The 16,651-nt window shown below is 36.7% G+C and overlaps 4 protein-coding genes across 8 annotated transcripts; 3 read left to right on the plus strand and 1 right to left on the minus strand.

The window, feature by feature from the left end:
• The first annotated feature begins 327 nt into the window (after positions 1-327).
• Positions 328-1,596, plus strand: LOC125209984 (probable leucine-rich repeat receptor-like protein kinase At1g35710). The gene has a single exon (XM_048109563.1). The coding sequence runs from the start codon at positions 328-330 to the stop codon at positions 1,594-1,596; it is 1,269 nt and encodes a 422-aa protein (XP_047965520.1).
• A 1,596-nt stretch (positions 1,597-3,192) lies between these two features.
• LOC125216094 (MDIS1-interacting receptor like kinase 2-like) lies at positions 3,193-5,743 on the plus strand. The gene is made up of 2 exons (XM_048117719.1): positions 3,193-5,148; positions 5,213-5,743. Exons 1-2 carry the CDS (start codon positions 3,195-3,197, stop codon positions 5,584-5,586), a joined length of 2,328 nt encoding a protein of 775 aa, XP_047973676.1. The 5' UTR covers positions 3,193-3,194; the 3' UTR covers positions 5,587-5,743.
• A 1,772-nt stretch (positions 5,744-7,515) lies between these two features.
• On the plus strand, positions 7,516-9,497 carry LOC125216722 (MDIS1-interacting receptor like kinase 2-like). 5 transcript variants are annotated; one of them, XM_048118486.1, is made up of 3 exons: positions 7,516-8,347; positions 8,597-8,846; positions 8,916-9,497. In XM_048118486.1, the coding sequence occupies exons 2-3, from the start codon at positions 8,675-8,677 to the stop codon at positions 9,377-9,379; spliced, it is 636 nt and encodes a 211-aa protein (XP_047974443.1). In that variant the 5' UTR covers positions 7,516-8,347; positions 8,597-8,674; the 3' UTR covers positions 9,380-9,497. The 5 variants fall into 5 exon arrangements, with proteins under 5 accessions (XP_047974443.1, XP_047974444.1, XP_047974445.1 ...); XM_048118487.1 differs by having other exon boundaries at positions 7,516-8,233; XM_048118488.1 differs by having other exon boundaries at positions 7,516-7,869.
• A 3,273-nt stretch (positions 9,498-12,770) lies between these two features.
• On the minus strand, positions 12,771-14,853 carry LOC125217161. Its single transcript, XM_048118996.1, has 2 exons — positions 14,192-14,853; positions 12,771-14,035 (listed from the first exon to the last, which is right to left on the minus strand). Exons 1-2 carry the CDS (start codon positions 14,817-14,819, stop codon positions 12,888-12,890), a joined length of 1,776 nt encoding a protein of 591 aa, XP_047974953.1. The 5' UTR covers positions 14,820-14,853; the 3' UTR covers positions 12,771-12,887.
• Positions 14,854-16,651: the final 1,798 nt, after the last annotated feature.

Genomic DNA, 16,651 nt, shown 5'->3' on the forward strand with positions numbered 1-16,651 from the left:
GATATAATGGAATAAAGTAAGAGATGATTGAAGTTTTGTTTTTAGCTAAAAAAGGAAATTGATCACTTGTGGTGGGACAACTCGAAATGAAAAGTTGATCACTTGTGGCGGGACGTAGGGAGTACTCTAAAACCAAGAATCCCAAATTGAAGCCAAAAATTGGCCTTTCAAACTAAGTCAACCAAAATTTCACACAATTTATTTTAACTTATTCGTAAGAAATAAGCTGTGGGTGTAGGTGTCTGAATGTATAGCAATCAAATTTTAGAATAAAAAATTATGTTTATGTACTGCAAAATCTATGTGCAAACTATGAAAATATATGTGATGGATGTTGTGTTTGTTGCTAATACTATGATCATTGTGAGCATCTGCTCATTGTTGATCAATAATGTAGTTGCATCTGATGTTTCATATTCCAGACGAGAATTGAAGGCATTGTTGGATTTTGGATGGCCTTACATGAGCTCCACTGCTCATCACTGCCACTGGAAAGGCATCACTTGTGATGATGATGGCCGCGTTGCAGAGTTAAGCCTGCAGTCTCAAGTAGGCTGCAATGATGAACCTCGGTGTCACGATCTTGGCCATTTGGATCCATTTGTTTTCACATCACTCACTAGCATTCATCTCAGTTCATGTGGTCTCTATGGAGATATCCCACCACACATAGGTTACCTCTCCAACCTCTCTTATCTTAATTTGTCTCATAATCATCTTGAATATATACTTCCTCTTTCATTGGCAAATCTACGTGAGTTACATACGCTCGACATTTCTTATAATGAGTTTTCCAGTGTCATCCCTCGTGAGATAGGAAACTTATCAGAACTAACTCATCTTGATTTGTCAAACAATCGACTCGAGGGTGAGTTGCCTCTATCACTGTCAAATCTCATCAAATTGGATATGCTTGAGCTTTCTTACAACCAATTTTCTGGTGTCATTCCTGAGATTGGAAGCTTGTCTGAACTAAGTTATCTCGACTTGTCTCACAATCTACTCAAGGGAGAGTTGCCTCTTTCACTTCCAAACCTCACTAAATTGGAGATGCTTGACATTTCTCGCAACATCTTTACTGGTGTCATTCCATCTGGGATAGCAACCTTATCTGAACTAACTTACCTCGATTTGTCTCACAATCGACTCAAGGGTGTGTTGCCTCTTTCACTCTTAAATCTGACTAAATTACAAGTTCTTAAAATTTCTTCTAATGACTTTTCCGGTGCCATTCCACCTGAGATAGGATGCTTAGCAAGACTAACTCATCTCCATATGTCTCAAAATCGATTCTACAGTGAGTTGCCTATTTCAGTAGCAAATCCCACTCAACTACAGATGCTTAAAATATATCAAAACTTGATTCATGGTTCCATTCCCTCTGAATTAGGAAACCTCCAATTGTTGGTTGTTCTTGACTTGAGCAACAATGGCATCACTGGTGCCATTCCCTCTGAATTAGGAAACCTCCAATCCTTGGTAGATCTTGATTTGAGCAACAATAGCATCGCTGGCTCTCTTCCCTCAACTATCACCCAACTAACAAGACTACGATTCTTGAAATTGGAAATGAATAGGTTGAAGGTGTTTTTGTAGGGGGGCTAGAAAAGCTACCTTCAATCTGGGAGATAAATCTAAGTAGAAACTTAATCAAAGAACGGATACCTTTTGATTTTGGAGATGTTCCTATTGCACACTTTCTGACTATTGATCTTTCTTGGAACAATCTTTCCGGAAGAGTCCCTAAATCTGTTTATAATTTGATCATCCCAGACACTTTAGGGAGAAAAAAATTCCCTTCCACCACATTCTAATTAGCTGACGAGAATCAGTGTTCACAACCTAGTTGGGGTGCAGCAGCGCTTGCCACCTTATTTCACTACCTTTGTGAAGCTTCGTGTCAAAATAGGAAAGATATCGGTGGCCCATTAGCCCTTCTACAGATGTGGGCATGGGAGAGGATACCCAATATTCAACCCGAGGTTGTTGTGCTAACTTAGCTTGATAGTCAACAAATAATTCAATTTGACCTGATTGAATAGATGTCGAATGCCCACAAAGTTATATCCATTACCCATTTGAATTGCACGCTTCCATGTCAAACTAATCATATACCCATTAACATTTATTCCAATGCAATCACATATTCTGTTAATCAACTCATTGTATGGAAAAACTTATCTAACATAAGGTATGCATTTGCCACGGGAGGCTCATAAGACAAACCAATTCCTCCAATTTGTACTATTTTTCCATCCCATTATAAAAGGACACAAATAGATTATGTGTCCATAATCTTGCAATACATACATAACTTTATATCAAAACTTGAATAATTACAAATAAACTATATACTAAGTCTTAGAAATTAACAATTCAAAAGACACTACATACCAAATCCTAGTAGTTAATAACACACATTGAACATACAATATATACCAACAACATAAAATTTTAACTTTTGGCTACAAACCCTAAAATCACAATTTTCACCATAAACTATGAATATAATGTTAAATTAAGAAGAAAGTACGTAACTTACCTTGAGGGAGAAACAATTAGACGAATTTAGGCAATTTATGCAAGAACGGCGAGATAACTTAGGGTTCGCGAGAATGAGGAGTACAGAACGGCGAGTCTGTGAGTTCTGTTCTGTTTGCGCGATTTTAAAATTTCAGTTGAGATACATATTCTTAAAATGCATAACACCCATTGATAGAAACAAAAATAAACCGGCCCAATTACGGGAGCATTTTTCCAGAGCCACCCATTTATAGAATTTTCCCCTGAACTACTGGTGTTGGATATTTCTGATAACTTCATTTCCAGTGCCCTTCCGATTTGAGATAGGAAGCTTATCGTACTTAATTATCTTGATTTGAGCAAATTGCAATTCGGCTCATTCAAAGCTACTAATTAATTGAATACTCTTTCCATCCAAATCAAGATTGAATGTTTTTTTTAATTACATAAGGTAAAATTGTTGAATAAAGAAAACGAAAAGATAATAATTGATTATTTTTATATAAAGGTAAAAGGAATAAAAATCTTTAAAAATAAAAAGTGGACATCTCAATTATTTAGCACAAAGAAATAATTATATTATATATAGAGTGATGATATTGGAGTTACAACTACTAGATCATATATATAGAAAGATGTGTGTTTTATGGATGCTCTTCATCACCAAACTAATGTTGAGTAAAGCAGTAGCAATGAATGTTTCAAATTCGAGCAGAGAATTGAAGGCGTTGATGGATTTCGGATGGCCTTATATCAACTCAGCTCATCAGTGCCACTGGAAAGGCATTACCTGTGACGATCATGGCCGCGTTGCACAGATAAGCCTGCAATCTAAAGTTGGATGCGATGATAAACCTTGGAACTGCCACGATGTTGGCTATTTGGATCCGCTTGTTTTCACATCAGTCACTAGCATTCATCTCACCTCATGCGGTCTCTACGGATTTATCCCAGAAGAAATAGGTTCCCTCTCTAATCTATCTTATCTCAATTTGTCGAATAATCAACTCAATTCCCAACTGCCTCTTTCATTGTCTACTCTGAGGGAGTTACGCGTTCTGGACATTTCTGATAACTATTACATTAATGGTGTCATTCCACCTGAAATAGGTAGCTTATCCAAACTTACTCATCTCGATTTGTCACACAACTACCTTATGAGTGAGCTACCTCTTTCATTAGCAAATCTGAGTGAGTTACATGTACTTGACATTTCTTATGGCTATGATATTAGTGGTCTCATTCCACCTTACATAGGAAGTTTATCCAAACTTACTCATCTCGATCTGTCTTACAATCAACTCCAAAGTGAGCTGCCTCTTTCACTGGCAAATCTCACTAACTTAGAGGTTCTTGACATATCTAATAACCGTGGCATTCATGGGGTCATTCCACATAACATAGGAGCTTTATCCAAACTTACTCATCTCGATTTGTCTCGCAATCAACTCCAAAGTGAGCTGCCTCGTTCACTATCAAATCTCATTAACTTAGAGGTGCTTCTCATTTCTTCTAATTACATCAATGGCTCTCTGCCTGCAAATATGAGCCAATTAACAAGATTGGAAATCTTGAATTTGGATGGCAATAGATTGGAAGGTGCTTTTGGAGCAGGAATACACATGCTTTCTTGTATAACAACCATAGGCCTCAGTAGGAATTCAATCAAAGAACAGATACCTCTACAGTTTGGATATGTTGCTAATGCACAATTTCTCAATATCGATCTTTCTTGGAACAATCTTTTTGGTGAAGTCCCTGAATCTATTTCACGATTAGATGGACTCGATTTGTCCTACAATAATTTACAGGGCCACATTCCACCCAACGTATGGGATAAGTTTCCAATATACACGTTCAGTGGAAACCCGAAGTTAATTCCTCCAGTTGCTCCTAAGGGATCAAGCATTAAGGTGAAAATTATTTGGTATTTACTCCCAGTAGTTGTTGTTTTTATATTCTGGGGGATCTATTTAATATTCTCCAAAATGGGAAGGAAAGAAACCTCCAAAGTCACACCTGATCTCCAACATGGTGACATATTCAAGATTTGGAACTTTGATGGCAACATCGCCTATCAAGACATCATCGAAGCAACTGCAGACTTTGACTTGAGATACTGCATTGGAACTGGAGGCTATGGGAGCGTCTACAGAGCTCTACTGCCTACTGGAAAAGTTGTTGCTGTTAAGAAGCTTCACAGATTTGAAGGTGATAATCCGACCTTTGACACCTCATTTAAGAATGAAGCCAAGGTTCTCTCTCAGATTCGCCATCGCCATATTGTCAAGCTATTTGGCTTTTGTCTGCACCAACGGAGCATGTTTCTCATCTACGACTACATGGAAAGAGGAAGCCTCTTCAGTGTGTTGAAGGATGAAGACGAAGCGGTGGAACTGAACTGGAAGAAGAGGGTAAATGTGGTGAAGGGCATTGCAAATGCACTGTTTTACATGCATCACGATTGCAGCCCTCCTATTCTACACAGAGACGTATCAAGCAGCAACATACTCTTGGATTCAGAGTTTGAAGGATGTTTATCTGACTTTGGGACAGCAAGATTGTTGGATCCAGATTCATCCAATCAAACAATACTCGTGGGAACTCGGGGCTATATTGCACCAGGTATGCATCATAACATAGTTTCAAGTAATTGTTATTATAACAATGAAATGTTTGTTGGGTGCAGAGTTGGCCTTCACAATGGCGGTTACAGAAAAATGTGATGTGTACAGCTTTGGAGTTTTGGCATTGGAAGTCATGTTTGGAGATCATCCAGGGGATTTCGTTTCCTCCATGATGATGATGAAGAGATCGACACAGTTTGCTCAAAACATGATGGTGCAACAACTCATGGACAAGAGGCTACCATCTCCGGATGAAGATGTAAGAGTGTCGAGGGAAGTGGCTGGAGTGGTTAAAACAGCACTGAAATGCATTAGCTCTGATCCGAAGTCGAGGCCGCCAATGAAGGAGGTGGCTCAAGAACTTGCTAAGCATCCACCAGGATTGCCAATGCCATTCCGCTCCATATCAGTGCTTCATCTCATGCACTCAGACTGAGCTCACAACTCACAATTGCTTCTTTTGTAATAAGTATTTAGATGTTCAGCAGCCATAAATGTCTCTATTTCCTCTGTTTACGTATCAAGATTAAATATATGTATCTTTGGATTTATACTAGGGTTTTTGGCTTTTAAAATCAAAACCTTTCCCCGAATTCCGGTTTTTCCCATGAACTATGAGATTTGTTTTTAAAACCACGAACTTTCATTTCGTTAGGATTTTCCCAACCCGACCCGAATAGCACATTTCCGACCCGAATAGCATAATTTAAAATGTTAAAGTTGTGTTTTGTTTATTCAAAGGTTGTCATTTGTTATGTAATAATTGTGACCGTATGTATTATTGTGCCAAATAGTATCTAAGTAATCAATTTAGTGACAAATAGGATTAAAATTGACATGTAGACAACCCGGGTTTCGTCGTTGACCCGCCAGGGGAAAATCCTAACGAAATGAAAGTTCGTGGTTTTAAAAACAAATCTCATAGTTCATGGGAAAAACCGGAATTCGGGGAAAGATTTTGGTTTAAAAAGCCAAAAACCCTTTATACTATTGGGTATTGTTAAGTAGCTCCGCTTTTAACATATTTATGTGATTCGTAAATTATGTTTTTCTCCCCTAGGTAGATTGCCACCCCTAGTTCTTTTGCTCTGTTTTTTACACACTAATTTATTTTACTTAGATTAGTGTATACAAATTGCATTAGTAGTCCATAATTATACAAGTGCAGCCCGAGGTGCGTTAGAATGCTAATTTTTCTTAAATTGCTAATTCATCAACGTGGCGTATTAAAAATGTCAATGTCAACATATTTGTGTTCACATTAATATGTGTTGATATTTAAATATCAATGTCAACATAATGTATTAAAATATCAACATAAGTTTATGTTGACATTTCAATATATCGCGTTGACATTTTTAATATAGTGCATTGATGAGTTAGCAAGTTAGCAACTTAAAAAAAGTTAGCAACAGATCACATCATCCCTGCAGCCTTTTATTAAACAAAATAACAGTTCACATCCCAGTGCAGCCTTTTATTAAACAAAATAAAAGTAGAAGAGCACCATATATAAAAAGCATATCGTCCTAGTCAAGGCTTGGTTTGTATTCATATCTTTGAACGTTGGAAAATGAATTTCGTGGAAAATTGGTAGGAGAGTGGGAATACAATCAAGGCGTTGACTCAAAAGACTCGCATTGTGTGTGATTTTCTTTGAATTTAAAGATTGGTTGCATATAAAATCATGAAATATGATTAAATCCGATTTGAGTGATAAATAAGAAAATTTCAAAAATCCTGAATTGTCTCATTTTAACCATATTTATTTAATTTTTAGCTTCTTAAGCTCAAAACGAAGTTGTTTGGTCGTCCAAAATTAATTGGTTGATTCATCCTATAATGTGTTGGAGAGTTGGGTTGGGTTGTGAGTGGACCATGTGTCTCTAGAAAACTCCTATTGTGGTCATGAATTAACCTAATATTCGAAATATATATCATATCTTCCTAATAAAGTATTTGTACATTATAATGCCGAAACACATGCTATAATTAGTAAGACGTTTCCCTTCTAGCTAATAGTCGAATACACGGGCCACCTCGAGTGTGCGTGTACAAGTCACACGTATGTAAAATAAAGAATTTTTCTAACGCTCTTGAATGAATAAAGAAGCAAACAACATTGGAACATGATTTGTAAATTTGTAACACTTTATTCAAAGTGCGGGAAATGGAAAAATATCTAACAAACGTGTGGAAAAAAGTAAGAAAAATTTGGAGACAATGAATACTCTGCAGACAGTTCAGTCATTGACTTGGAAGACTTATGATTTTCATTAATGAAATGCATGGTATCGATAATGCTACAAGTTATATATAAAGTGGTATTAGAGGCATAAGTAGAGGACTAGGAAAAAGAATCATACATATGCAAACTAGAAAATATAAGTGATGGATGTTGTGTTTGTTGCTAATGCAATGATCATTGTGAGCATCTGCTCATTGTTGATCAATAATGTAGTTGCAGCAAATGTTTCAAACTCGAGCAGAGAATTGAAGGCGTTGACGGATTTTGGATGGCCTTATATCAATTCCACAGCTCATCACTGCAACTGGAAAGACATCACTTGTAATGAGCATGGCCGCGTTGCACAGATAAGCCTGCAGTCTCGATCTTTGAGGCTTAATATTAGCTATTTGGATCCACTTATTTTCACATCACTCACTAGCATTCATCTCACCGCATGTGGTCTCTATGGAGCTATCCCACCACAAATAGGTTACCTCTCCAACCTATCTTATCTCAATTTCTCTCATAATCAACTCAATTCTCAACTGCCTCTTTCATTAGCAAATCTGAGTGAGTTACGCGTTCTAGACATTTCAGATAACTACATTTATGGTTCCATTCCACCTGACATAGGAAGTTTATCCAACCTTACTCATCTCAATTTCTCTCATAACAATCTTGATTCTATGTTCCCTCTTTCAATGGCAAATCTGAGTGAGTTACACGTGCTCGACATTTCTAATACCTATGGCATTTATGGTGTCATTCCACCTCAAATGGGAAGCTTGTCCAAGCTAACATATCTCAATTTTGTCTGGTAATCAACTCCACGGTGAGCTGCCTGCAAATTTGAGTGAGTTACATGTGCTCAGCATTTCTTTTAATCAGTTTTCCGGTGTCAGTCCACCTAAGATAGGAAGCTTATCAGAACTAACTCATCTCGATTTATCTGGAAATCAACTCGACGGTGAGTTGCCTCTTTCACCGTCAAATCTAACTAAATTACAAGTTCTTGACATTTCTTCTAATGACTTTTCCGGTGTCATTCCACATGAGATTGACTCATCTCAGTTTGTCTAACAATCTATTCATGGCTGTTTCACTACCAAATTTAACTAAATTGGAGATGCTTGACATTTCTTAGAACATCTTTTCTGGGGTCATTCCACCTGAGATAGGAACCTTATCAGAACTAACTCATCTTGATGTGTTGAAGGATGAAGACGAAGCTGTGGAGCTGAACTGGAAGAAGAGAGTAAACGTGGTGAAGGGCATTGCAAATGCCCTATCTTACATGCATCACGATTGCAGCCCCCCTATTCTACACAGAGATGTATCGAGCAGCAACATACTCTTGGATTCAGAGTTTGAAGGTTGTTTATCTGATTTTGGGACAGCTAGATTGTTGGATCCAGATGCTTCCAATCAGACTCTACTTGTGGGAACTCGGGGATATATTGCACCAGGTATGCATACCATAACACAGTTGCAAGTAGTAATTTTTTCATAATGATGACATGTTATGTTGTATGCAGAGTTGGCCTTCACAATGGTGGTTACAGAGAAATGTGATGTGTATGGCTTCGGAGTGTTGGCATTGGAAGTCATGTTTGGAGATCATCCGGGGGATTTCGTTTCCTCCATGACGATGATTAAAAGATCCACACAGTTTGCTCAAAACATGATGGTGCAACAACTCTTGGACAAGAGGCTACCATCACCAGACGAAGATGTAAGATTGTCGAGGGAAGTGGTTGGAGTGGTGAAAACAGCATTGAAATGCATAAACTCTGACCCAAAGTTGCGACCATGTATGAAGGAGGTGTCTCAGGAACTCGCTAAGCGCCCACCGCGGTTGACAATGCCATTCCGCTCATATCAGTGCTTCATTTCATGCACACAGACTGAGCTCACAACTCACAATTGCTTCCGTTGTGGAGTAACAAGTTTTCAGATGTTCAGTAACTATAAATTAATGTCTCTATTTTTCGCTACTTAAAAGTTAAATAACACACTAACAAAAGAATGAAAAAAAGCTCTAAGTAATTGTCCAATTTAGGCTCATTTGATTTGTATTTTCTAAAAATATTAAAATATTACATCATAGTTCTTGACAAGAGAACCCTGACTTGGGAATATGAGTGTAATATGGTGTCACGTCGATATTCAAAATGGGCTTTGTGGAATAATATAAGTAGTTACAAATAATTGTGAAATAAGTAACTTGCAAATTGGGCTGGAAATTGGGGTAGTCGTGACATGACTACAACTTCCAAGTCAGTCAATCCCTTAATATCCAATACTCAAATTTCAATTATAACATTTGTAAAACATATCTAGCTCCATCACATATTCATTTATATTTTGTCATCACAATTTGAAAACCATATTTTACGATTGGCATAGACGCATAGTTAGATAGATAATTGATACAATATATTAATATGTGGGACAAAATTATATTAGAGGTAGAAATACTAGCTAGATTATGCAAAGTGGATTATATACGTGATGGATTCATGGATTATGTATTTGCTAATGCTATGATCATTGTTTATCATAATAAATGTAGTTGCATCTAATGTTTCCAATTCTAGCAGAGAATTGAAGGCTTTGATGGATTTCAGATGGCCTTATATCAACTCCACTTCTCATCACTCTCACTTGTGATGATAATGGCTGCGTTGCAGATGAGACTCTGATCATTAGAGAGAGACTAATTTTAGTTTAAGTGCTTAAAATAGAAATATAGGAAAAGATTTAGTATAACAAAAATACAATTGAGAATATATAAATAAATTTTATTTATAAGTTAAGAAAAAGAAGCACATAAATAATAAATACTTATTTTTCTAAAGGATGAAATGCTACATTAGTTATAACTCCCAACAATGGATCTTATTGAGAAATTGATTTATTACTCTATAATACTACTAAGAAATTGATTCGATTCACACTAATTTTAAGATGGAGCAAACAACACAACGGCTTAACCCCCCCCCTTAAACAGAACAATAATTAGATGAGCATTTGCAAATCAAAATTTGGACTTTTATTCTACTGATTTTTTTAAAATTCGTGTCAAGTCAATATGAGACATATAATAAGCACAAGAGATTAGTAATACCTAATTCATTAAATATACACATTTAACATTAAACACAATAAAATCCATCTTCATAAAATTCTTCACTATTTAAATATTATACAACGATTGTGAATTAATTTCACTGAAAACCTTGGATATACGAATACAAATGAAAGTGAAAATGTATATTCAATTAAAAAGATCGGATCCATGTTTTGTGTTTCCGGCAATGCAAATTTAGAGTATTTGCGATTAAACTACTCAAAACGGTAAAATTATTCAGAAATTGCATTCAAGATCAATTTTTCATGTATTTTTGGATAATGAGAAAGAGATAAACAGAAGAATGACTAATTATTAGATTGTCCATGACTTATCTCGTATGTCCAATCAACAATCCATAAAAAAGCAGTCTAATTAATCTAACTCAAAGAAAACTAGATCAAAGAGAATAGATAGACTGAAAGAAAACTGAGGAAGTGCATTAAAAAAGGATATAGTCAACTCACAATAAATAATATTGTCGTCAAAATACATAAAAAGTAAAGAGGCAATTCAAATATTGTAAATAATTAAGTAATTCATTAAATACACACACCTCACCAGCACCACTTACAGTTTCTTAAACACAGTAAATTCATCTCATCGACCATAACAATAGAATCTGATACCACTTCTGTGTATCGATTTTCTCGAAAGCCATGGATGTACAATTGTGAGAGGATGTGAATGAATCCCTCGCACAAGAAAAATGAATCCAATAATCGCATTGTGAACATGAGAAAGCCGCTTGATCTACCAATCCTCGAATGATTTGGTTGCAATACCCACACCTCTCATTTCTTCCATAAGTAAGCATCCGCGTAAGTGTGAGAGGATGAGAGTGACAAGGCATGCTACTTTTGCCTCCAAACTTGACTTTCGACAAATATCCAAGCGAGGGAATGCAGTTTACGTGGAAAGAGTAGTCACATTTAGCACAGTGGTAGAACCAATACTTGCACTCTATACCTTCCTCACACACCTCACAGATGTCATGATCACTACTTGTACTATTACTAGTACCCGTAGTGATCAAATGCAGAGGATGTTGATCGAATTTATGAAAATGAACCCTTTTTGGTAGTAAGGCGCATCTTATATGAATGTAGAAATCACAGGTAATGCACCTATAGACATCAAAAAGGGCTGAGAGGCAGGAACAACAACTGATGGAGGAGGGCCACAAACGGGGGATGGTGCAAAGAAGAAGGTGTTGGCTATGTGAGTTGTGCTTTATAATCATTGGGGCAACCATGCATGATATATCAACCATCCACTGCTGAGAGAGGATGCATTTTGAAATTGCAATCCTCACATTCGTAGGTGAAATTTGGACTTCCTTCTCGGAGACGAAGGGTGTGGTCCTCATCTTCCGAACTATGATTGGAATGGATAAATTTTTCTAGTAATTTGTGTGCACACGATTTGTGCAGGAAAAAATCGCAAGCAGCAAAGGGAGCAGATAGAATTGGCAAACCACCAAGTTTGCAAGAATGAAAGTTGTCAGTGTCATCCACTTCCTTATCATCTACTAGAAAGGAAATCAATGGATGAAGATGACTGAAATGCCTATCACCCTCCATATCCTTATTCCACACCTGTGATTCAACAAAACAGAGAGTGGTAGTCTTAAAACATTGACAACAACTTCGAATATATATGTATACATATGGTAGTGGTTTCAACCCATGCAAAACTAGATCTAAGTAAAAAAATTTTAATGCAAAATTAGGATGAAATCACACCTTAAATGCATAATTAAGAATCTTAATTTAAGATCAAATGTAGTCCATTAAATTAAAAAAATGGATGGTCCAGATTTTTTTGATTCCGTGTGCATTATATATCACGAACAGAGCATCACAATTTAAAGACATCTAGTTACATTATACTCCCTCCGTCCCTAAAAAGTATGAATTATTTTCTTTTTTTTGTGTCCGTCCCTAAAAAGTATGAATTATTTTCTTTTTTTTGTGTCCGTCCCTAAAAATTACGAACATTTTTAAGCTTGGAAATTCTTTTATCTTTAATGAGGCGGGACCAATTCTCCACTAACAATATTTTAATTAATTTTTCATTCTATCTTTCTTATTTTACCAATTTTTCTTTTCAGGGACAGAGGGCATATACATATACGTATACAATTCGAAAATACATGTGATTGATCAGTATCGTCCGCTTCCATATCATCTACAAAGGAAGTCAATGGATGAGGATGACTGAAATGCCTATCACCTGTCATTCGAAAAACAGAGAAACATGGTGTTCAAACATTGACAATACATTAAATACACACACCTCACCAGCATCACTTATAGTTTCTTTTACACAGTACATTCATCTCTTCCACAATTACAATATATACTATTCCTATCAATTAATCTTCAGTTTCAGCCATATCATACCACTCCTGTGCATCGATTTCCTCAAAAATCAAAGATTTACAATTCTGAGAGTATGTGAATGAATCCCTTGCACAAGAAAAATGAATCCAATAATCGCATTGTGAGCAGAAGAAAGCCACTTGATCTACCAATCCGGGGATTTTTTGGTTGCAATACCCACACCTCTCATTTCTTCCATAAGTAAGCATCCTTCTAAGTGTGAGAGGATGAGAGTGACAAGGCATACTATATTTGCCTCCAAACTTGACTTTGGACAAATAGCCAAGCGAGGGAATGCAGTTTACGTGGAAAGAGTAGTCACATTCAGCACAGTGGTAGAACCAATACTTGCACTCTACATCTTCCTCACACACCTCGCAGATGTCGTGATCACTACCATTAATAGTACTGGTAGTGATCAAATGCAGAGGATGTTGATCAAATTTACGAAAATGAACCATTTTTGGTAGTAAGGCGCATCTTATATGAATGAGGAAATGGCACATAGTGCACCTATAGACGTCATGAATTGTGGAGCCGCGGGAACAACAACTGATGAGGGAGAACTGCAATGTGCGGGTGGTGCGAAAGAGAAGGTGTTGGCTGTGTGAGCTGTGCTTTATAATGTTTGGAGCAGCCATGCACGACAGATCAAACATCAAGGGAGTTAACTCTTCTTCAGGATAGTAGTAGCAAGGGGAATTGCTAGGAAGACAGCAGAAAACGCAGAGAAATATTGAACTGAAGAACCATTTGTCCGGGTACGGACAAGGTTCTGCCTTCGTTGATGCAATGCTGTCATCTAGAATCTGAAAGTTGATAATGGGGAAAAGGCCTGCACAGACTTTATGGGCGAGGAAAGAGCAGCCGCCTTGTAGAGAGCATCTGTAAAATGGAGATGGAATAGTAATGGTTTGTATGCATATATCACACACTAGTTTTTTGTGATTATAACTGTGATCCTCTGCCTCATCACCAACTAGGATCAACGGATGCTCGTGAAAATTCTCCATTGCAAGCTTCTTGTCTTCATCATCACCAATAATATCAGCCTGGTTTCTCTGCGAGTATGTACGAATCTCCAAACTTGGAAATGTGTCAAACTCGTCATCTGGCAGTTGGATCAACTCTAGCCTTGTTTCTGCAATGAATATATAGATATTAGTATATGAAGCGGACTGAATGAATATATAGTATTTATGTTGATGTTATTTTGTCATCTGTTAACATTTTCTAATGGTCAATATTTAGAATTTGCATTTGATTACATCCATATATATATGTATATGATCCTTACTGGAATGAATTTTCTCGAGTGCACATCTGACATGAGAAACTCTCAAGGTTTGGGGACATAAATAGACGGCGTTATGGGTATGAAGCAAGGATTTGTCGCAAACAACGCACTCAATCTCCTCGTAATTGGTACGAATAGAATGTGCGAGGAGGAAAGGCCAAGGAATAGAGAGGAGATTGAGAGCGGTAGGCAGTATGGTGCAGTCTTGATGAATCCAAAAATTACATTGTTGGCACGAGAAGAAGAAACCATCATGTCTCTCCCCACACGCATCGCAATGAGACAAAATCTGTCTACAAAAAACGACGAGAGGGTGAGGTGGATGGCTCTTGTGTATGGTTTTGATCTCAACACCATCCACTGCTGCTGCTGCTGCTGCTGCATCCAAAGGATGCATTTTGACGTCGCAATCATCACATTGGTAGATGAAATTGGGACTTCCTACTTGGAGAGAAAGGGTGTGGTCTTTAAGATTGGGAAGGATTAATTCTTCTTGGATTTTGCCCGCACATGATTCGTGCAGAAAAAAATCGCAAGCAACAAAGGGGCAAGTGTATGATGGCGCGGATAGAATTGGCAATCCGCAAATTTTGCAAAAATGAAAGTTATCAGAAACATCCGCTTCCATCTCATCTACCAAGGAAGTCAATGGATGAGGATGACTGAAATGTCTATAACCCTCCATGCCAACTGTCATTTCAAAAATAGAGAATTAGAGAAGGAAGTGCCTCTGAATATTCAATTAGAACAAAAAAAGAGATTAACTCAAAAATACCAACCTAAGGTAAGAGAAGTCGACGAAATGTGGAAGTGCCTTTGAATATTTTGTCTCTTGAGTGATGAATGCAATCGAATGTGAGTGAGGAGAAGATGGCAACAACTTCCAATATATATATGAATATTTTGATCACAACTTGATAATATGGAGTAGTAAAAGATTGTAGTAGATGCCAGAAGTAAGGAACTAAAACTTGTTTCCAAATTCAAAAGTATGTTACATGAATAATTAATTTCAAGAATGCACCTTTATTCTATAGTGAAAGAAATATTCCATAATACTTATAATGTTAACATTAAAAAGTAAAGTTTTATATAATAACAAAAGAAGTTAATTAGTCCATTTGCTTGCTTCTGAAGATTTGGTATCTACTAATGAAATTTATAAAGCTGTACGCATATGGGAAATAAAAAATTTAAAGATTACGAAATTACGATGATTAAACATCAAGTGAGATAAATTATAAATCTGCATTAAATATGTTATACAATTTCTAAAATAACACTACTCCATAAAATATTGTAGTAGATGCCAAGAGTAAGGTACTAAAACTTGTTGCCAAATTAAAAGTATGTTACATGAGTAATTAATTTCAAGCAACAAAGTCTGCACTGCACCTTTATCCTAGAGGATGATAAGGATTCAAATACTCTATGACTTTATTGAAAAATTATACTATTACTATTCGGCACTGTCGACTAAGTAAATTAAAGAGTTATAACTATAATACTAAAAGATGCTAATTAGTCCATTTGCTTGCTTCTTAGATTTGGTATCAACTAATGAAAGTTTTAAATTTCTGAAGTTATATACTAGTAGTATATATATATATAGCATATAAAATTTTTAAAAAAAATATATATTCTCTTTACGTTTAATTACTTAGCACTTCTTCTACCTCAGCAATTCTTTTATTTTCTAATTTTGGGATCTCTAATATTAACTGGGTCATACCTACTTAGTTCAGTACGATCCATCAAAAAATGTGGGTTCATTGATCAAATTGAGCTTTAATACATTTTTTTCAATTCAATACCAGATCCATCAAAAATTCAATCTAATCGAATACAGTCTGATTCACTTGGATTTTACATGACTTTAGAGGGTAGTTTTACTTGGTTTTGATCATATATTGTGTACTTTGAGACATGGTTATAGCTACTTCTCTATTATGTTGGTATTTTGACCATTTTGTGAAGAATGTGTAGAAAAATGTACAAAATATGTGGATGTGCAGCTGCTCAATGTTCGAGACAGCTTATCTGGATATTTTGAAGTCCGATTCGCATGTAATGCATACCATTCTCTTCGTCTTCGAAAGCTTCGTGTGGATATCTTAAACGTCTTAATCGAAGTTCGGTAGAAGAAGTTATGGTCGTTTTACCAAGACTGCGCAGAGCAGTAACATAGCTGGCGACCCGCCAGCAAAACACGAAAAAAACGCCGTAAGCAGCTGGCGACTCGCTAGCTTCGACGCACACCCAACCTGGCGACCCGCCAGCTTCGTCGGACAGCTTATTTCGGGCCCAAAGTCAACCCTAGGTATATATATGCCTAGGAAACGCTTCCAAACACAACTTACACGCCTCCTACCCCAAAAATACTACTTTTTCACCTAGGAAGAAGAGAAGAACGAGCAGAGGACGAGTATTCATCGCAAGATTGAAGACGAGGCCTCCAAT

The sequence above is a fragment of the Salvia hispanica genome, chromosome 3 (assembly GCF_023119035.1).
Source record: "Salvia hispanica cultivar TCC Black 2014 chromosome 3, UniMelb_Shisp_WGS_1.0, whole genome shotgun sequence".
Classification (NCBI taxonomy): Eukaryota; Viridiplantae; Streptophyta; class Magnoliopsida; order Lamiales; family Lamiaceae; genus Salvia; species Salvia hispanica.

Excerpts from the sequence above, each read along its gene's own strand:
- LOC125209984 (XM_048109563.1), top strand. The coding sequence starts at position 328 with ATGGATGTTGTGTTTGTTGCTAATACTATGATCATTGTGAGCATCTGC.
- LOC125216094 (XM_048117719.1), top strand. The coding sequence starts at position 3,195 with ATGTTGAGTAAAGCAGTAGCAATGAATGTTTCAAATTCGAGCAGAGAA. Across the intron at positions 5,149-5,212 it reads TCGGGGCTATATTGCACCAG|AGTTGGCCTTCACAATGGCG; the intron begins GTATGCATCATA and ends TGTTGGGTGCAG.
- LOC125216722 (XM_048118484.1), top strand. The coding sequence starts at position 7,542 with ATGGATGTTGTGTTTGTTGCTAATGCAATGATCATTGTGAGCATCTGC.
- LOC125217161 (XM_048118996.1), bottom strand. The coding sequence starts at position 14,819 with ATGGAAGCGGATGTTTCTGATAACTTTCATTTTTGCAAAATTTGCGGA. Across the intron at positions 14,036-14,191 it reads ACTCGAGAAAATTCATTCCA|AAACAAGGCTAGAGTTGATC; the intron begins GTAAGGATCATA and ends TATTCATTGCAG.